The following is a 22,603-nucleotide window of genomic DNA, read 5'->3' on the forward strand; positions in this document are numbered from 1 at the left end:
CTTAGCACTATGTAACTCTCCAATCAAGGTGGGTAAGGTAGCAAAGCCAAAACCATTGTTAGTAGAAAAAGTCTAATTCAATTCTGAAATACTTTGATCTTGTAGGGAGGGGAAGGATAGAGTCAGAATACCATTTCCTCACCACTGAAGTTCTTATCTGGATTTTAATCTCAAGCATCTGAGTTTTTGATAGAAATGATGAAAACATATTCAGGGGTTTCTCTGATTTGCTGTTTGTGAATTCCATCAAGGCTGTTGAGATCTCTAAATGGGGTGATTTGGGATCATGAGCAAGCAGTTGAATAGTATTTATTTCAGATTCTAAAACATGCACGTAGTCTGTGGAAAAGTTGGTATGACGAGGCACTGACCTCCAAAGAAGCTCAGAGGTGTGAGAGCAAGACTGAGCTGGGCTTGCTGGAGATGTACCTGTCAAGCACAGCAGCTCTAGACTCCCAACTGCTGAGAAGTGGCCGGCTCTCCAGGACAATGCAAGCTATAGAATGCACATTGACAATGATTGACTGAGTCCTGCCCCTTTGTTTTCTCCTCCTCTCATTTTTCTTCCTGAATTTTCTCCACATTTCTCTATGCTAGGTTCATTTTCATTCATCAATTTTATTTTATCCTTTCTGTCATAATTACTTTCATTATGTTGCTTTCCCAGTACTATTCTGCCTTTCTTATTAGTCTGATTTTCAAAAAATATGCCTTTGTAATCTTGTGGCCTTTGCAGTCAGTGCAGTCCAAGCATCAGATACTCCCTCATCGAGCACTGATCCAGCTCAGCTCCTGCTGCATGCCAGAGGCTGTAGGGGTCCAGTGCGCTGATGGCTTTCCGTGAAACTACTGTGTACCTAGGGTCAATCTGGGCCTCCTAGGGTTTGTCTGCTTATGGATATGAGGTACAATTGCTCTGGGATAGTTTGCCTCAATGTCCCTTAACCCAGCCAACTATTTATACACTTCCCATATCAAACAATTAAAAAGGAAAAAGAGGGCTTCTTAGGAGGTCAACTGAATCAGAAAGAAAACGGCACTTAGCTATCAAACTTGTTATTCTGCCTTTACTGGTCTAACAGGACTAACTTGTCCTGTCCTTTAATATGATTGACCATGGACTCATGACTCCTCCTGGACCATGACTAAGGCATACTGCAACATCCTCTCCCCTCCCCATCACAGAGAGAAAGAGTCAGAAAGATAGGGTGGAGTTTCAGGATAACATCTGGATAAAATAGTTACAATGCTACTGTAGTCACCCCAGTCTGTGACCAGGTTTTACAATGTCTGCAGTGCAATCCATTGGAAGCAAGTTCACTCTGTCCAGAAAGACGAGAAAGACAATCCTGCAATGGTCTGTCACACTCCCAGAGGGCTGGCTGTGGGCAGGGAGTATGGGTTTAAAATTGTGTTTTCCAAAAAGGATACATTAAAAACCTAATTGCTACTACCTCTGAATGTGATCTTATTTGGAAATAGGGTTATTACGGATGAACTGGTTAAGGTGAGGTCACACTAGAGGAGAGGGGCATTTGCTCCAATGTGGCTGATGTTCTTATAAGAAGAAACCAGACACCAAGTGATGATAGCCTGTAGGGACACAGGCAGAGATGGAAGTGCAGCAGCTACAAGCCCAGGAACACCGTGGATTGCTACAAACTACCAGAAGCAAGGAAGAGGAAGGAAGGTTTCGGAGGGACCACAGCCCTGCCAACATCTTTGGTCATAGACCTCTAGTCCTAAGACTGTGGAACAGTCCCCTTTTGCTGCTTTAAGTCCCCAGTTTGTGCTACATTGTTATGGCATCCCTGAGAAATTAATACACTGTGCATGCCAAGAATGTGGTACTCTGGCTTCTCCTTCCTGTTTGTTTCTCAGGATGTGTTAGTAGGGAACATCATTTGGGGATGAGCTAGTATCTCCATCCTGGACAATCGGCATGCTTGCTTATTGTTCATTATAAAAATGGTGGATTTCCTAAGTTCAGAGTTCCTCAGCTGTGAAGTGAACCCACTGTATGTGCAGCAGCATTTGGACTATATCATGCTGCCCCCATGGGACTTAAGGTGAGAAGGGAGCCAACACAAGCTGAGACTCATGACTCTTGTCATCTTTTTTTTTTTTTTTTTTTTTTTCAGTGCTGAGGCTCCAATTTAGGGCATCACAAATGCCAGGAAAGTATTCTACCACTGAGCCATATCCTCATTCCCTGTGATGGTTATCTTTAGCTACCACCTATGGAATAGTAAAGGACTAACTTATTTGCTTGCAAATAAAGTAAAATCAAATCCTAGGCCCAACAAATTCTTGAAAAGAATCTCATCCCTGACCCACTTCCCAAGGGTATTTTAGTGAAAGGATTTTACAGGGATCTGTTATCAAGGAGCTCTGGACTATGTTTGGAGATTGCATATACACAGGATAAGCCAAATAAGATGCTGCAAATAGTGGTTGAAGAATTATTATAACATTATTACAATATTATTCAAATCCCAAGTTCAAGGATATACCATAAAGGTTGTGAGTTAGCAGGGAAAACAGAGTGCTGTGGGCTGGGGTTCAAAACCTTGCAGGAGAGCTACAATTAAGGTGTGGAACGTGACTTCAATTTAGACAGTAGCATTGATAGGAGGCACAGGATTCAGGAGAAAGGGCTGTTGTTATCACATTCCTTTATGATTCCAGGATATTTGTTCACATATGTATGATAGTATTCATTACATAAGGTTAAAATCAGCAGCTTACGTGTCTGCCCCTGTCTTGGAGAGCTTTTTAAGGGGAGTGGTATATTTTATTTACTTAAAAAAGATCTTTGACATCTGTCACATAGTAAGCATGTAGTAAGTGTGTAAACAGATAGATTGATGAATACACGGAGGAATGAAGATCAGAAGTGCATAATTTGAGGGAACATTTTACCTATGTGACAACAGAACACAGTCAGGTAGGTGGCCTTGTGGCATACTGGGGAAAGATCTCAAATGCCAGGATAGGGGAATTGTTAGTAAAGGACAGAGGTGACGTTAGAGTCATTTCAGAAAGAGTTATTTAGCAGCAATGGGCATATGGGTCAGATACAGTGGAGGAAAGCTTTGTAAGGCCATATTACAATTGTCCAGATCTAAGATGCCCTATTGTAATTTTGCTTTTTAAAAAGATCCATGTATTTTGACACAAAAGATTAACATCATGCTCCTGTGAGTCAATAGGGAAAGAGAAGCTAGGATAGTTGTTGTGCCAATTTATTGTAGAACACAAGGATGACCCACAGAATCTTGTGATTCCTCAGGATTTGTTCTATAGAGAGCTTTGGTGAGTAGTGACCAGATGGCAACTTTTCAGGCGGTTATTTATCATCATAGGGAGAAGCAAATCCTGAGTAGCAGAGATGCACCTACCAGTGTCTGTAGAGCTGAACTCTCTTGCAGTGAGGCAGGATATGTCACTCCCCACTGCTAAGTGCCTTCTGTGCAAGAGCTTAGAGCCTTGCTTATATTAGATGCAAAGTTGGACCTCCCTCCAGGTCTTCACATTTTACTAGCCTCAGTACAGAAGGTCAAGTATTTTCAATGTTTTCATAGGTTGAATTAAATGTCTTGATTCAGTGACCACTGCTGAATCCAGTGGAGAGAGATTTCTCCTTTGATCCAGGTCACTGCACGCAATCTGCTTAACCAGCCCACTGGCAGACACCTGCCCCACTTCCTTCAACACAGGGGCCTTTGCTCCTGAAAAAAAGGAATAAAAAGCTCTCCACTGACGTTTGAGCTGCTTATGATGGGAAACACCAACCTATATCTCTGGCTATTGTGATTGTCTTTGGTCATCTGTTCTGGGATTAAAGGGATCTGTACAAAAACTTCCATACCAGTAAAATCAACAAGGAGGTCAATGCATGCTTGCCCAACAAGCTTTTACAAGCTTTCTTATCTCACATCCCAGCTTTCTTTACCATCATCTCTTAAAATCAATGACTTATCTAGAATATTTGACTTTCAGAGGTGATCAGTTTTCCACCAACATATTATGAAGAAAATCAAACATACTGTTGAAAGAATTTTCTAGTATAAATGCTTCTACCAACACTTAAATTCTACCATTATACATTATACTTGCTTTGTTATAGAGCCATTCCATTCTACTGGTTAACTTTTCAACAACCTCTTCCTCTATATAGTAAAATTATGTTCAGCAAGAATCATAAAATAAAATGAATGATTATAATAGGTAGAAAGAAACAATGATATTTTTACTCAACTTTGTATATATAGTTATGCTATTAAAAGTAAAATTAGCAAAATAAACATTACATATAAAACCATTATGCCTTGCACTTCATGCTCTGTAAAACTGTATTAAATTTTAAATACAAATTAACACTGAATGGGCACATGGAAGACAGAAAAGGAAGGTCAAAATTCTGTTTGTCTTCACAATGGTTGTGCTGTGATTGTTTATTTCGAGTCTTCTGTTGAAATGCAGGAATATGGAATCCTTTGGGGACTGATGGAGACAAGGACTCAGCCTTAAGTAAGTTCAAATGAGGCCAATGATTCTAGATTGTTAGAACCTTGCTCTTGAAATGAACAGGTGTTATAGAGTCTTCTTTCATTGGAGAACAACTGCACAACTGGGAGTTCTCCAAATTAACTTCTATATGACATTCATTATTTACTAAAATAACAGTAGTATAAGAATGTGCTCATTTGAAGCTTATATATGTATTAAGAAAATGCTGGGGCTCTGGCTTGGAGATAGAATAGTTCTCTAACATGCTTAAGGCTTTGTGTGTTCAATCCCCAGTACTACAAAGCAAACCAACCAACCAAAAAGCCCCCAGTTATAATGGCAGTGTTGTTTAGAACTTACTTACACTAATTAAAGCCTTTCCCCTCTATGGAGGAGTATTTTGTTGTTCACATTATTTAGAATTGCTGGCATGATAATAAAAAGGAGGCTTCTGTTAGTTTTATAATTGTTTTTACCTTTAGTACATATAGTACAGTTTCCTATTATTTGTTGCCACTTCCCACTCTTGGTTGTGTCAAAGAGAAACAGAACAGAACACCAGTTACAGGCTGTAAAGATAAATTATATTCAGTATGATTGCAATACAGGAAAGAGACTTCAGTATAGAGCTGAGCTCATTTGCAAATACAGCAAAGACAGCTGGGGACTTTGCCAATAAGCCAATGAGGGGATCAGAAATGGAAAAGTGAGGGATCAGAAATGGAAAGTCTAAGAGAAGATATCAAGGGAGGGGGATTCTTGCTAAATTGACTTTACAGGATTCTTGTAATACCTTGATAAGCTGGCTGAGGAGGAGAACCAAGGATGAAGTCTAGTTGAAAAGAGGGCTCAGAGGTTCCTGACTAAACTTGGATTAAGGAGAGTCTTTGCTAGGAACCACTGCTTAGTACACATATTTTGCTAAATTAATAGAATGTGAGTTTGTTTTTGAAGTAGCAGGGAAATAATACTGAAATGGTGAGCCATTAAAGAAACTTTACTTTTATATTTTCTAATTTTCTGAAACATTCTTAGTCATTCTGTCAAATGTCACTAATAAATAACAAAACCCAAGAAGAAAAAGTATGTCACTGCATGTCATAATTCTTATGTTTTTCTTTTCTCCTCTAAGTTAGATCCAATTTCAGGCAGCTCACCTAGTCTTTACCACTTTAAGCCAGTTTCTTCCTTGCTGCCTTATACACAGCTCTTGATACTCAAATTGGTGCCCTGTGTGACCAGTGTGTACACTTTAAAGGGCGACTGATCGGCTTTCCACTGATGCCCAGTACCCACAGGGAGTGATGTGTTAATGTACTAGCAATAAGGGAAAATCCCACATTGCCCCTGAGGATTACTTTTCCTATCTTTGGATGTAATTCAGACTGATAATGGGAAGAATGGGAGAGATGGGAATAGGGGATTTGAATAAGAAAGGGCCTCTGGGTTTACTGAGGACTGCATAACCAAAGTGAGAAAAATGGAGGAAAAGCCTGCTAAGATAGTTTTCCAAGAAAGTGGCTGGAGCATGGAGAACAGGTGGGAGAGGGCAGCCTCTGGAGCAGGCAAGAACTATCAGGTGCTGAGGATCACAAATTAGACCTCTTGGCAGATTGTAGGAGGTACCAGCAATAATTTTAATGATCTTTCAATATTTTGCCATTGTTGGACTGGGTTTCTAGTAAGGAAACTTTGCCTTGGAGCTGGCCTCTGAGAGTCCTTACTCATACTGGAGTTACATTAACATGTTTGGTTTGGGGTGGAAAGATGAGTGCTAGGTCCCTTTAACATTCACAATGTGGCCTTGAAGCCGCTTCAGTTTCTGAACTAGACCTGGTGGAGGTAAATTGATTCCTTTCCTCTGAAAGCTAGCTTGACTGAGGTGACAGTTCCTGTCCGTTCTTCTTAGTGAGCACAGGAGAGGGTAAAAGCTGGCTTGCAGACATCCCTGCTAGATGGTCACATTCATGCACCCAAAAATGGACAAAGAAAACGGTGATGCTTCATCCAAACCAGCTGACCTGAAAGTAAGTAGAGTGTGGGAAGCTCTTTCCCTCAGCCTTAAATGCCCTTTACTGTTGACCCTGTTAGTGAAATGAGGTTGTGTGACTTTCTAAAGATAAAGGGGACAAAAAGACAATCCTTTATCTCTTTATGGTACGTAATGGATTTTACAAATGTGAGCTTGTTTTAAAGTACAGTACTCAGCAATCGATTAGCAGCTGTTTTTCTAAATCTCCAGGGAAATGGTACTGATCTCTATACAAATTCCACTTTAAAATTTAATCAGGGCTAACTGAGACTATCTATAATGTGTTCTTGCACTTAATGATCCAACTTTGGCCTTGAGAGTTCTACGTGCACCGACATTTCTCCGCACCTCTTTTACTTCTTTGGAGGAATGATTGAAAGTAGCTTGATACCAGAGTCAACTCATCTTTCAAGGGAATATTTTTTCTCTGTGGAAATTCCACCTCATTCCTGCAGCACAGTTAAGCAAGTTTGGTCTAGGTCAATTTCTCCAGGAGGGATTCAAGCAACATTTTCACTGCAAGGGTTGACAAGAGTGTTTGGCAAATAGAATGAGGGAGCCATAAATAATTCAGAGTGTACTTGGCCACATATTATCCCATTAATTGACAAGAATAAGATTGGAAGACAGAAGTTCTAAAGGGAAGAGTGAGGAAGAGTAAGAAAAAAAAGGAGAGAACTAAAGGCAGTGCAAAAGAGGGGTTATTTCTTCAGCATTGATGTTCTAGATTGTTGCCTCTAAAAGAATGTGTGGTTAAAAGTTATTTCATCTCTGGCGTTTAGTTACCCTGACATGTATAAATCTCTTTGTCAAAGAAGCTAAACTTTCTTCTACATTATTAACAAATTCACAGCATCAGATGACAGAAGGTAGAGGAGAAAATAAAAGAGGAGGAGGAGGGGACGGTTAAATGATGCATTTTGTCCCCCATGCACATCAGTACATCTAAACCAATAATTTTTATTTCTAACAAGTTCTTTGTTTCATTCTTTGCTGTATTTTAAAATCATTCTTCTGTTTATGACTGAAACACTGAGTCACCAACCAGTTCAGCCCTGGTGATGGTAAGACACACATATTCTTCCGCAACCCTACCCAACCATGGCATCCTCTCTACTTTTCATGCCTACCTCTCAGTCACGAAGCCATAGACAGGAAATCCGTTTATTTCTGTGAGGATCTCACTTATATTACTATTTTCAATCCTGCCTCCATCCAGAAAGAACTAGTTATGAGAGAAAAGCAATAAAATATAGATATTTAAAGGTCTTACAGAGAGCTGTGCATGCACATGAATCTACCCACACAGAATCTTTATCTTCACCCCTGAACTTTAGATCCCTTAGTTGCTTTGCTCCATGATATTCAGGCTTCAGTTCCACAGCAGCTGTTCAATGTAGCTGGAGAGCTGGGGAGAGGGAGGATCTGGAAGCCATTGTACCAGGGTTGTATAATGTCTAGTTTTTCTGGTTTTTTTTTTTTTTTTTTTTGGTCTTTTTAGAGGTATGATACTGAGAATGGAACTCAGGGTCTCTCTACCACTGAACTATATGTCTCCAGTCCCTTTTGTTTTTTGAGAAATCTGCCATCCTCCTGCATCAGCCTCCCAAATAGCAGGGATTGCAGGTGTGGGCTGCAACACCCAGATCTAGTTTTTCTTATCTTCATCCTGTGACTAGGTACAAATCGACTTATTACACTTACAGGAATATTTTGCCTGAATACAGTTAGGCCTCTTAGCACCTAGATCTCCTGACTGGGGAATTCCATTTACGCTCTCGACTACCTCTAACTGAAAATATATCTTTCTTTTTCTTTTCTTTTTTAGATATCCAACATATCAGTTCAGGTGATCAGTGTCCCAGGGAAGCTGCCAGGGAGATGCCCACCACGAAAGCCGGTTGGCAAAGCCAAACCCAACAAGCAAGCCAAGAAGAGAGCGCCTTTTTGGAATGTCCAAAATAAAATCATTCTCTTCACAGTATTTTTATTCGTCCTAGCAGTCATAGCCTGGACACTTCTGTGGCTGTACATCAGTAAGTGAAAGTCTGTATTCCTCTGGGATTAAGCTTGTGATGTGAGTTCTGCTCAGCCAAGCAGGCCTAACCTGCCCTCGGGGTTTCTGATGGAATTTTCCTCTTTCCTAAACTGACACACTATTTCCAAAGCTGATGTGGAGAATTTTTAAGGAGAAAGGAACCAGAACTGAAACCCATTTCTTCTTTTACCACCACCTCTTTCCTCCCATGGACAAGCAAGAGGGGAGATGGGAGATAGGATGGGAAAGGCTGAGGAGGAAGCTGAGGAGATTTCGAGTAGTTAAAAAATACAATGCATTTATTGCTTTTAAAAAACCAATGGAATGCAAGCTGTTTCATTTCCTCGTTCCACCCACTGCCTGTTTCTAGGCAACCTTAAATTTGCAGCTCCCTGAGCTCCATTTTATACACGCATCTTTTTCTCCCTATTGTGTTTTTGTCAATCCGATCCTTTTGGACAGATGTGGCAACACCTCTTTCTTCTATTTACTCATGCAGCTCAGTGATTATAGCATGTATTGACTTGTCTTAAAGTTCCCATTCTATAGTTGATAGAAGATTCATAAAATGAACATGCATAATGACATAAAATGAAAGGTATGTATTTGACCTCTGCCCCTGGTATCTGGCTCGGAGTTTCTAACACTCTTGTAATTTTCTGAGTGTTAGGTAGGATCAGAGCATCTTTTATACATACATATATATATATATATATATATATATATATATATATATATATATTTGATCTTAGTCCCCAGTTCCTAACACAGAGCTTCTAAGAGTCTTTATTGTGTTGATGAGATGACTCATGGCTGAAAAGCCCTTAGAAAGCCAGAGGAACCAAAAGTGTGAGTAGGGGCCTATAGTTTTCTGTCCCCTCAAAGATGGGACAGGGAGAGGGACTGGAGATGGAGTCACTAATGGTCAATGATTTACTTAATCATGACTACAGCATGCAACCTCCATAACAACACCAAAAGGCAGTGCAGAGAGCAGCTGGATTGGTAAAAGTCCTCTTGCTGGGAGAGAGGAGTGTCCCAGCTCCACAGAGACAGAAGCACCTGTGCTGTACCTGTTGACCTGGCCACTTATTTACATTTTTAAAAAAAATATCCTGTATAACAAACCAACAATAATAAGTAGAGTTTCCCCCTGATTTCTGTGAGTCATTAAAGCAAATTATCACACCTGAGGAGGTCATGGGAAACCCTAACTTATAGAAGCTGTGTTGGCATCTAAAGTGGTGTCAGTCCTGTGGGAATGAGCCCATAACCTGTGGGGTCTGACACTCTCATTGGATAGCTAGTGTAGGAATTAGATGAATTATTGGATACCCAGTTGGTGTTTGCACAGAACTGGAGCATTGATAGGTGTGTGTGTGGAGGAAACAACACCACATTTGGAGTTGGAAAGTGATAATGTGAATTAAAAAAAAAAAGATTTCTTACTTGTACTTTCAAGGATTCTAAAATCTGGGTGGCAAAATTTATAGGCAAAGAATTACTGAATAGTTTCTTGAATTGTTTAGGTCACTTATAAATCGATCGCCTACAATTTGCTTGGCACAGATAGGCACTCAAATAAGCTTCAGAAAGTTTTTTTCTACTTTCAAAAAATCTCACAGTTCAGGCTAGGTGTGGTGGTGCAGGCCTGTAATCCCGGTGGCTCAGGAGGCTGAGGCAGGAGGATCACAAGTTCAAAGCCAGCCTCAGCAATTTAGTGAGATCCTAAGCTACTCTGTGAGACGCTATATCTAAATAAAATACAAAATAGGGCTGGGGATGTGGCTCAGTGGTCGAGTGCCCCTGAGTTCAATCCCTAGAACCAAACCAAACAACAACAAAACAAAAACAAAAACAAAAAAACAACTCACGGTTCAGTACTGGAGAGAAGGTGTGAATTGATTTTTTTAATTGATTATTTTGTGATCATAGAAGAGAGGCACCCAACTTGCCTAAGGGTGGAGTCCAGGTTCCTAAAAATCCGTTTGATACATCTTTTAAATGCCCACTGTCTTGGCCCCTTTGGTAGGCATGCAGGACAGACTGGTAAACAAGATACAATTTCTGTCCTCAAGGGGTTTACAGACTACCGGGGGAAGTCAAGTCAATGGACCATTAAGACAAAGCCAAAAAATCCCAACTGAGAACAAGCCAACTTATTTCCAATCATCTGCCTGCCATGCCTCAACTGATACATTTGCATTACCCTAGAATTTTTGTATAAAATTTTGGAACATCCTTGTGCAGTAGTAGTTTATTGATTGAGTAAAAATCAGAGAAGGGCATTTCATGGAGAAAGATCAGCATGACCAAAGGAAACGAATATGGATAAGTAAGGACTCTTCAATATGAAACAGGTTAGTTTTGAGACATGAAAGGTGGGTGTAGAGGGTGGCCTTGAGAAGTGAGGTGGACAGTTCATCAGGAAGAACGTGGAGGGACTTGAAAGTTGTGCTGAGCTAGAGTTAGGTACACGTAATTGTGTTCAACGCTAATATGATTTCTCTTGCAATGTTGCTGTTCTGACCTTTGAGTATTTACTAACATGAGAAGGATATGTTTGCACAGAACTGGAGCATTGATAGGTGTGTGTGTGGAGGAAACAACACCACATTTGGGGTTGAAGGTGATATTGTGAATTTTAAAAATTCATAGTTTTAACTAAAATTTAAAGAATCTGCAACTAGAAAAAAGAAAAAAAAACTTCTAAGAAGCATGTTCTTGATAAAAATAAAACGAACCCAAAGACATTTTTTTGCTTTTTGTGGGAGACCGACTGAAGCAAGATGATCCCCCAAGGTCAATAACCCAAAAGAACAAATCTGAGGCAGAATTTCAGGCTTCCTGCCCTTGCCCTGTGCTTGAATACCCCTCCACAGCCTCACTACTCTGCTTGGGTCCAAAGTGACCCCAGGTGGGTCCTACAAGGAAGGTTGCTCGTTGCCACTCTGTAGATTTCATCTTCTTTTTAATTCAGCCATCATTTGCTTAGCATTGTGGTGTGGTGGGCCTTGTGCTAACAGGGATGTTCTCTTTCTCTTTTCTTCTACCCAGCACCTCCCTCCCCACCACCCTTCCAAAAGCAAACTTTTGTTGGACACCAAGGCCAAGCGAGGCACTGACTGCATGACAGGGGCAGAGGAAAATACACAGGTTACTGTGCATTCCCTCAGAGCTCACATAGGGAGGCAGGCAAGCAGGCAGCAGCTCTGCTGCAGTGTGAATTATGCCATAGGAAAGAAAAGTGCCAGGGCCCGGAAGCCTGCAAGGTTGCCCAGGAGGAGCAAAACCTGGGAAGCAAAGAGGAAAGGAAGAAAGGAGAGGTGCTCATGGCCCCCAGCCTCTGCTCTTTAATAGCTGCCCTAAAGCAACACAGAGGCAACAGCCTTGCCTTTGCCCCTCCTGCCTGCAGTTTCTGGCCTGGCAGAATACCAGTTCCACAGTCCTCACTGGGCAGAAGATTGGAGCAGGAGTGACCTGCCACACTGGGCTGAAGGCCACACTGGGTGGCTTGTGGGAAGGATGAATTCCTATGTATTGGATAGAGCTGAAGACTGGCCCAGCACCTAGAATGTGGGGCTACACAAGTCACTTGGGGGACAAACGAGAGAGCTCCAGAGCTCAGTGACTGGAGTTCTTTCCCTTCTTTTCACCACGAGCTTGATGGTGTCAACTTTTAACCTCCCTACATTCCCCAGACTTGAGGCTCATGAAAATTTTCTATGTTCTTTTCAACACTTTAGAGACTCCAAGATGTATAGATTTCAATCTTTAAGTCATTAAGTATTTTCCAGAAGCAGATTCTAAAAATGGAGCATCCTAAGAGGTCTGTTGATTTGCTGCTGATAGAAGAGGTGTCTTTAAGTACATTTAGAGCATCACAGGCTATGAGCCAGTAAGTAATGTATGCAGCTTCTTAAAATGAGGTCATTTGGAAGCCTCATACTGACATCCATCAAATGATGCCTGTGGCCACACTGATTGGAAAGCCTCCTAATTACCTTATCTCCTCTCATAGGTAAGACAGAAAGCAAAGATGCTTTTTATTTTGTTGGGATGTTTCGTATCACCAACATTGAGTTTCTTCCTGAGTACCGGCAGAAGGAGTCCAGGGAATTTCTCTCCGTGGCGGGGACCGTCCAGCAAGTGGTGAGGTGCTGGGGGTGGGGAAGGCAGTGGAGTGGGTGGGTTGAGGGATAGGGTAGGGGTCATCTGTGTCACAGGTGAGCTGGGTAAAGGGAAATAGAGGACAGGGGGTGAAGGAAGCTGTCAGAGGGAAACATGGGCATTTTTTCTATAAGATAGAATCATTTCCCTCTGATTAATGTAAAAAGAAGTGGCTCTCTCAATTTTTATTTTTCTCATCTGCAAAATAAAGAAATTGGATCAAGTAATCTTTGAAATGCCTTCCATATCTGAGGTTATGCACATACTAATTAATGCTATCATTTACACATTTATGCCACCATGGAGCATTAGCAATCCCTTCACTTTAAAACAAACAAACAAACAAACAAACAAAAAACCAAAAACAAAAACAAAACTGCCAGAGACAGTGGTGCAGGCTTGGAATCCCAGTGGCTTAGGAGGCTGAGGCAGGAGGATCGCAAGTTCAAGCCAGCCTCAGCAACTTAGCAAAGCCCTAAGTAACTCAACAAGATCTTATTTCTGGGCTGGGGATGTGGCTCAAGCGATAGCACGCTCACCTGGCATGCGCAGGGTGCTGGGTTCGATCCTCAGCACCACATAAAATAAAATAAAGATATTGTATCCACTGAAAACTGAAAAATAAATATTAAAAAATTCTCTCTCTCTCTCCTTAAAAAAAAAAAAAAAAAAAAGGCTGGGTATGTGGTTCAGTGGGTTCAATCCCTGGTGGGTTCAATCCCTGGTACTCAAACCAAACAAAAAAAACCTTTCTCATTATAGAATTAATATTTATTGTAAAAACCTGAAAGATCCAGAAAAGTGTAAAAAGAACATTAAAACCTTTAATGTCCTTACTAGAGATAAAGCCCCTTTTTATTCTGGACTACATAGACATAGAGGATAATGCATACTGGAGTTTTAATGACAATTCAGTTTTACAGTTTGACTTTTTTTCTCTTAACATTACTTTGCATGTTTCTGTGTTAGTAAATATTCTTTTTAAAACACAAGTTCTAATTGCCTCTGAGTTACCAAATCCTTTTTTATTGGGTGTTTAAGCTGTTTCCATTTTTTGCTACAATGGAAAATACAGCATTTTTTTATGCTACATAAATTGTGTGCATCTCTAATTACTTTCTTAGGTGATTTCTTCAAAGTGTAATTCCTTGTTCAATAGAAATTCAGGGCTTATGGCACACATTGCCAAGTAGAAAGTTTCTGCCAATTTTATTTCTACAAAATGGAGGGGGTTGCCCAGCAGAGGCAATGCACAGCCACGGTGTAGTGTAGGATGAGGAAGGGCGAGAGAGAGACAGCAAGCAGCCACAGTGGTCCTTATTTACTGACTGCCTTTTGGACACTGGGTACTTTACCAATTGCTTCATCTCTGATACTTGTGCACCAATTATTCCTCAAATTATCCCAAGGAGGCAGGCATTTTGATCGCTCCTTTACAGAGGAAAAAATAAAGAAAACAAAGAGCAACAGTGGCCCAGCAGATTTAGGTAATATGTTGCATAGTGACTTTAAACTTCAGAGCTCTTATTTTTACCATTGTGCCACATAATTTTTTGAGGTACTTTTTTCCAGCGTTGGGCGACTAAGTAGGTGGTTTTGCTATTATGTAGGAGAGGAAACAGAGGAGAAAACTTGGGAGAAGAGAATGAGCTTGGTTTTAGAAATGCTAAGAGAGCAAAAAAGATTGATTTAAAGGGGCTGCCCATTTAGAGAGCCGGTTCTGAAGGGGAATGGTGTGCTTCGCCCTCTAGTGGCTAATATGAAAATGTGTCCTTAAAGAATAATCAAATACTGAAAAGAGGTTTCATCAAATCTATGAAAAATGTGCTTAAATGAGTTTGGTTTGTTAACTCTGGAGACAATAACTGATGTTAAACTTGACTAGATTCTTTAAAGAGAGAAATAAATGGGCATAACCGATTATTCTTAAACAGCAGAATAAAAGTAGGTAATCCAAGGATTGCTGCAGGACGTAGGGATTTATCTTGATTAATTTTGATAATGTCTGAGTTTGGAATTAGAGACCACTAGTTTGAAGCTTGCTTTTCTCCTTGCTGGCTGTCAGAGTGTGGCCCTGCAACACACAGAGTACTGTGATAGGAAGCAAAGCTTGAAAGAATTAGGATACTTTCATTTTATTTTTATTTTATTTTTCAGGTAAACTTTGTTTACACAACATCTGCCTTCTCCAAATTTTATAAGCAGTCTGTGGTTGCAGATGTCAGGTAATTTTTGTGTTCTGTTTGGGGATTTCTACCTTCAATGTTTTAAGTTCCCCTCCACTTTGTGGAAGGACCGGGATTTTACTGTTCTCAATCAACTTCTCAGGGGCAATTGTATATTCTTACCATGATCACAACTAAGGACCCAGCTTCTGCCCTGCTCCTTATCTACCAAATTTCACATTCCCCTCAGGGCTGGAATCCCTATGTCAGTGTCTCCGGGCAAAATGGCCGTGAACATGGCTACAATATTAAGTGGATGGTGGGGGCAAGAATAAAGCATGGACCCTATTTCTGAAAATATTTTCAGTGAAAAATGATTATTAGAGATTTTTTTTGTACCAGGGATTGAACTCAGGGCCCTGAGAAAAAAATTTTAAAAGATTTTATGTGCAATAATTTTTAGGAGTAATTGTGAGACATATACTATATCCCATCTCCCACCACTTACAAAATATCTACAGGGATTCACAGTCCACTCTGACACACAATGGAACTGAGGAATCTTGGAGTGAAGCAGCTCATTTTCCTTAAATTTTCATTTACCAAGTTATTTAAATTCTCTTATGTTTATTTTATAAAATATCCAGTCTTTATCCAATTAGAAACTTAAGCTCTAGGGTCAGTTTGAAAATCAAATTGGGCTTAATTTCTCTTCTACTATTAACTAGCTGTGTGGTTGTGAATTGTATTTGGCTTCAATTTCCTCATCTGTCAAACTGGAAAAACACTAAGACTTTTTTCATAAGATTAAATGAGATAAAGCAGATTTGGCACTGTATCAAATGTGGCCAGGTACCAAACATGTTAAAACTGTTATTTTTAATGGCAGCAAATACTGATTCATATCCACAGAAATAGTATAGTAATGGTTCTAGATTTGAATTCTAACATAATAATTAGAATATATAATGTGATGCTTTCTCTTTCTAATCCCCATAATAGGAGCCAATGACTACCTAAAGAAGGGAGTTAGGTTCATTTGAAGGATGTGCTTATTGTCTTTGAATCTGTCAGTTGGGTCTCTTTCCTAAGAAAGTCTACTTCCTAAGAGATATCCTTGAACATCTCTCTTTTTCCCCTGTAGCAGCAACAACAAAGGTGGCCTCCTTGTCCACTTTTGGATTGTGTTTGTCATGCCACATGCCAAGGGCCACATCTTCTGTGAGGACTGTGTGGCAGCCATCTTGAAGGACTCCATCCAGACGAGCATTATAAACCGAACTTCTGTGGGGAGCTTGCAGGGGCTGGCTGTGGACATGGACTCTGTGGTACTAAATGGTGATTGTTGGGTAATTTGTGTTTAAGCATTGCTTCCCATAGCATTCCTTAGGACCATTATCATAGCCAGAGATGTAATGAAGTAGTCTCTTCTACAATCCTAGTGGCACAGAATTAGCCAAAGGCATCAGAGCTATGTTGGTTAAAGAAGTTGCCAAATATTATGTATAGTACAGCGATTCAACAATAGAACTGGGAACAAAACATATAGCAATTGAGTTTCCAAAATATACATGGTACACCACACCCACCCCCCCCACACACACACACACATGTATACACACATATACAAATATATGTATGCTAGGCATATGATAAATGGCTGATAAATGAAAAGTTTGTTACATAAAAAATCTCTAGTGGATAATTCTGCACTGCATTTACTATTTCAGTCATAAGATTAATTACTATTTGGTTGCTTTCTTACCTTTAAAAAATGTTTAAGACTTATGACTAAATTAGTCCAAATATACAGAAGTAAAGAGAATAGAAAAATGAATTCTCATACATCCTTAGCTTGAACAACTATCAATTCTTGGCTACCCCATTTAATCTAAAATACCTATTTACAATTTACCCATCCTCTACTAGATTATTTTCAAGCACAATCCTAAATGGGCTTGAATGTTCTCAAGAAGTACTGAAAATAAATTTTCCTGAGCAAAATTCTAATAAAACAAAGTTCTGGGACTAATAGTCTCTTTCTATTCTCTTTTTCAATGCAGCTGGGCTTCGGTCAGATTATTCTTCAACCATAGGATCTGGTAAATTTTTTCATGTGGTACCCCCTTGTCCCCCGGATTAGTATCTTTTTTGACCATAATTTTCCTTTTCAAATTATGGTGTTTGTTAGTACTTTTTAAATTGCAAGTGACAGAAGTATATTTCAACTGGATTAAACAGAAAAGTAACTTGACTGGCTTACATAACTGGGACAAATGTGGAATATATTGACTTTAGGCATGGTTTGGTCCAGATTACAATAAAACACCAGGACTCCATCTCTGCCTTCCTCTGTGGAGGCTTCTTTAATAAGCATGTTCTTCATTGTAGTAGCAAAAATGAGATCACCAGTAGATCAAGCTTATAATTTATCATTTTCTCAATGGTGGTGGAAAATTCCTTCACACTTATTTCCTTGCAGTTCCTGCAAGAAGTCCTGGGGTTGAAGCTCATTATCTAGATTGGCTGATATACCCATTCCTGAAGCAATTTCTTTGATTGGCCAGTTTGGGTCATGTACCCATCTCTGGAGCTAGGGGTGAGTTTAACCCCAACCAAACTGTACAGGCAATGCAGAGACAGTTTCTCAGAGCAAAATCTGGGTGGTGTTACCAGAGAGAGGAGAGTGGACTCTGCTGACAAGGACAGCAGATGTCCTCCACCATGACCTCTTTTGCTCTCTGCTCTTCTATAAAAATTTCTAGAAAAGTCATTCCTAAAAAAACAAGTAAAAAGAAAGAAAGAGAGAAAGATAGAAAAGGAAAAGAAAGAAGGAAAGTACTGTCTCCACAGACAAAGGCTGCTCTCAGGACTTGTATGCAGATCATCTGTCTCTCCGCTACCCTCTGGAGATTTCTGCCACCTCAGGGAGGCTCATGTGTCATTTCAAACTGGTGGCCATAGTGGGCTGTCTGATTCGTCTCTCGATTGAGTCTATCCAACTCGAAGCTGACAACTGTGTCACCGACTCCCTGACCATTTATGACTCCCTCTTGCCAATTCGGAGCACCATCTTGTACAGGTATCACGCAGGCTGTCTCTATCCCAGTCTCTCTCTCTCTCTCTCCCTCCAACCCCTCCCTCCCTCTCCCTCTCACCCCCACCTCTTTAATGCAGGTACTCTTGTTGGCAGCCAAAAAGATTTTCCACAATCTTGGTTTCTATGGGCTCCCCTGGAAATTTTACAAAGAACATTTTTGTGTAGACCCATGAAGTCAAAGACTGTCTGTTTAGTATTCCTGATACTTTAGTAGTATCCTTGCTAGAGTCTATCAGACTCAATGTTTTTTACTTGTAGCACACAAGACTCTCAAAATCAGTACAACAAGAACTTCAGTCAATATCTGAAATATAAGATATTTGTTTAATTTTATTTTTATTATAATAACAGTGAAGTCTATTGTTTCAGTCAAGTATGACAATAAATATTCTATGATTACATAGCTAAATAATTTTTTTTTCTTATTCCAGATGTTCATTATAGAAAAATGAGACCAGAGAAAATAATATCAAGTACTCCATGATCTCATTACCCAGATCAAATTTCTGTTACATTTTAGCATAAATCCTTTAGTTAATATATGTTTATAATTATATATCCATGTACTTACCTGTATCCTAATATTTTTCACTTAATAGTAGATACCTGCTTAAGGGTACTTAATATTTGAAAGACTAATAATGACAAGCTTTATTAACAAATTATTATTCATTACTCACTGGGTACATGATTATCATTATTTTAAAAAATATATGTCACAGTGCTTTATGTATGTATTAGTATTTATATTTGGTAATGAATGTTTGCATTAGAAGTTCAAACTCTATGCAAGAATAAGTTTGCCACTGGTTCTCATTCCTCAATCATTGTTAGTTTCTTTTCACCTTCCAAATATTTTTGGTTGTTATCTCTTCCACTCCTCAGCACAGTGCTATGGGGAATATACTATTATTATTACTACTACTATTTCATGGAAGGAAAAGTGGTACACACATGGATCTAGTTGCTTGATTTCCTGGCATCTTTCATCCAGTTAGTTGATGGAGCTGTTTTGAATCCATTTTGCCTGGGGCAGAGCCCATGACCATAGCCATTATATATATGGCCTCTACACTAAGTTGTTCTCAAGGACAGCTCAGGAAGGGCCATCTAGGAGAGTTCTTTGGTAGTAGTTTGTAGACAAACATTTCTGTATCTTTTTTCAGCTTGGTTCCATCTGTAGTATCCTGTGGCCACTGGTTAATGAAGACCCGCCTGGTGGACTAATTCACAAAAACCTTGTGAATGACTCTGGAAATGTGTGCAGTTACTGTTGGGTGGAGTCCCACACTTCCAATAGCCTGCTATTCATGTGTTTTTGTTTTGTTATCTGGTTTCAGAATTTGTGAACCCACAAAAACACTGATGTCATTTGTTTCTACAAACAATCTCATGTTGGTGACCCTGAAGTCTCCTTATATACGGAGGCTATCAGGAATCCGGGCGTATTTTGAGGTCATTCCAGAACAAAGTAAGTGTTTTCTAATTTAAAAAAAAAAAAAAAAGTTGCTTTTGGAAACATTTGTTATGATGCTGTCTTATCCTTCCTGAGGCTGTTACAATGCTGGTTGAATTAGTCAGGAACCCTGAATTGGGGCCCAGTCAAAAGAGGACAGAGTGAACTGTCAGCTTAGCATTAAGATGTTAATTAGGCAACTCAAAAAAGGCAAAAAGGACACAAGAAAACTGAAAGATATCATAGAGGTAACACACTCAGGGAGCAACCACCTCCTCTATGGCTGAAATAGCAAAGGAAAGATGTTGAAAGTATTACCATTTAGAGCTTGGAAAAAGCCCGAGTGTGGAATGAAACTCTGGTTTTCTTAGGAGGGATAGCTGCTGCAGCTGCTGGTGCTGCTGCTACCTCCAATTCCAGAAGTATGTTCTTAAAGAAAGTAATAGCATCCTACAGATCTGTAGTCAAAATGTAGGATTTGGCAACCAACATGGAATTTGGAATTTGACAACAAGTGTTTTAACTAAATCTGTGGGGTGCTATTTCTTTAAAAAAAAAAGTTCAAAAAGTATACCATAGTTTTAATCAAAAATTGTGCATTTGTAATTAGATAAATTAATGTAGTATGTTTTCCCATTGCCTCACAGCTGCAAATCACTGTGTGTGGACATCTTTTTCAGAGTGTGAAAACACAGTGTTGGTCAGAGAAACCACTGGCTTTGAAGGGAAAATTTCAAGTCCATACTACCCGAGCTACTATCCTCCAAAATGCAAGTGTACCTGGAAATTTCAGGTAGCCTAGTTTGCCTGTATATTAGAAAAATATTCCTATCCTATTTTTAGTAGAATTTCATTTCCTTTATTTTCTTTTTAAATTACAGAATAATATCACTTAATTTTATAAAATTTAACTGCACTGAAATATATCATCTAGAAAACTAAATTTTCCTGTAATTTCAACCCACTTTTTATACAAAGTACATACTATTAACAAATGTGGGCTATTTTTCCAATTTTTTAAATTTTCATTAAAAATGTAAAGACCTGCTTGTAGGATCAAACAATTATTTTATTACAACAGAGATTGTGGAGCAATTATTAATTACTTCATCAGAATAGTAATTAATAAAAATAAAAAATTAGATTAGGCAATATATAGTTCACTTGTGTAAGCAAAACAAACAGCAAATTTATATGAAGTATATATAACTCCCCTCTTGTGCTAGGTGGGGCATTTCTTCCCCCCAAGCCCACAATATTTTTTAAATCTTAAAAAAAATTATTTTTCTTTTTTATTTTTGTAGTATCATGGAGACAGGGCAGAGTGTTGTTACCTTTGCTCAGTTACTGTATATAAAATCATTATTATATAGCACAGCAATTAGATGTAAGTGGTAAATATATGTGGTTTGCATTTGTCAATATATTATTAAATGACTTCTCTGGGTCAAGTTCTCAGGCTATTTTAAACTTTGAGGACCTATGAAACTGGATAAAAATTTTTTAAAAAGTTCTGCTCTTATGGAAACTACCTTTCAGTTAGGGAAGATAGGCAAACAACCTACCAACAAACTGGTCATATACACAGTGAGCAGCCATGTCTGGGTTCAGATCTGTGGATTCAACCAACGGCAGAGAGAATCCACATCTTTATTGACCATAGACAGACTTTATCTTTGTCATTATTCTCTACAATTATAGAATAATATAATAGTTATTTATATAGTGTTAACATAGTATTAGATATTATAAATAATCTAGAGATGATTTAAAGTACATTGGAGGATTTGGCTAGGTTATATGCAGATACTACACCTGTTACTTAAAATGCTTATTACCTGTGAATTTGCATTTTTATGTGTGTGAATAAACAAACAAACGATAAGGCTGGAAAAAAATTTGACATGTGTTCTCATGAGCCCTGGGCTTTTGGTGAACATGAGACAGTCCTATTCCTTGTGTGTCCCCCACATTGGTTTCCTGGAGCTTGAGAGACTGTGAACAGAGTGACCCTCAAAGAAATGCTGGACTGGTTTGGATCTCTGGTCTGCTTTTTCTCACTTTGGGAAAGTTACTTATCTTTGATTAGCTATGTGGGTTTATTTATTTTTTCTTCTTCTTTAAAATGGAAATCAATCTTCTTTGCCTAACAGAGTTGTTGTGTTTAATTGAGAACAACAAAGTGCCTGATTCACTCCCTCTCAAATGTGGGAGGTGAAGGGCGGCTTCCTCCATTTAAATGTACTTCAGAAACAAAGAGACACACATGCACACGCACAGACATGCATACACACACATGAAAGAGCAACACAAAATAATGGCATGACTAAAACTCTGTCACGGTAATAAATGTCAATGGGTAAAGAAAAAGACAGTGGGATTGAATTGCAAAGTACTACCTAAAAACTTAACTTCGTCATTTTCAAAAGAAAAAAAAAAATGACTCAAAAAAGCTGAACAGAAAGGATGGGCAAGTTTGTACCAGGTATGGATAAGTAAAAAGAAAACAGTTTTCATTCTTAGTACCTGGCAACACTGAAACCAGGGCCACAACATTTCCTGGTTTGAAAGTAAGGAGAAGGACAGCTTATAAGATAAAAAGGGTGATCCACAAAATCTAATTATGATGATTATTTATGCAGTGAATGATATAGCATCAATACACACAAGCCAAGAAGTATAGGAAAAACAAAGAGAAGTGGGCAAGGCTTAAGTAAGAGATTTTAATTCACTTTCCTTGCATGATTCAGACATAGTGCACAACAGTAAATAGGGCCAGGAAAGCTATTAAGCCATACCAGTGAGTTTGGAAATAAAAATAAGCACAGGGGCCACGGAACATTCATAATTGGATCACAATCAAATCCTTAAGAAATTTTAAAAAAATTTAAAAACAGTATAAACCGTAATCTTTCTTCTAGTTAAGATGGAATTAGAAAACTTGAAAATGGGTAAGCCAAAATTCAACTCTCTAGAAACATAAAAATCCTCTCTTCCATAATTCCTGGGTCAAAGTGAAAGTGAAAACTAAAACGTTGGCATATCAGACATAAGGTGGATGTACACCACACAGTACAATAAAAAGGCCAGTTGTGTCGTGGCATAGTATGTGCATGTTTGCTCACAAGCA

General features: G+C 39.1%; 1 protein-coding gene across 1 annotated transcript in view; it reads left to right on the forward strand.

Annotated features, from left to right (window-relative positions):
* Positions 1–6,491: 6,491 nt before the first annotated feature.
* The window catches only part of TMPRSS7 (transmembrane serine protease 7), a gene marked incomplete at both ends in the record, with an annotated part of 33,465 nt that continues 17,353 nt past the window's right edge, over positions 6,492–22,603 (forward strand). The window contains 9 exons of the mRNA XM_081301958.1: positions 6,492–6,539; positions 8,373–8,580; positions 12,604–12,734; positions 14,910–14,977; positions 16,062–16,255; positions 16,981–17,019; positions 17,771–17,999; positions 19,358–19,488; positions 20,154–20,266. Of these exons, the coding sequence (XP_081158084.1) occupies positions 6,492–6,539; positions 8,373–8,580; positions 12,604–12,734; positions 14,910–14,977; positions 16,062–16,255; positions 16,981–17,019; positions 17,771–17,999; positions 19,358–19,488; positions 20,154–20,266 (1,161 nt within the window). The remainder of the gene's footprint in view (positions 6,540–8,372; positions 8,581–12,603; positions 12,735–14,909; positions 14,978–16,061; positions 16,256–16,980; positions 17,020–17,770; positions 18,000–19,357; positions 19,489–20,153; positions 20,267–22,603) is intronic.

Source organism: Spermophilus citellus (genome assembly GCF_964194105.1).
Source record: "Spermophilus citellus genome assembly, chromosome: 7".
NCBI lineage: Eukaryota > Metazoa > Chordata > Mammalia > Rodentia > Sciuridae > Spermophilus > Spermophilus citellus.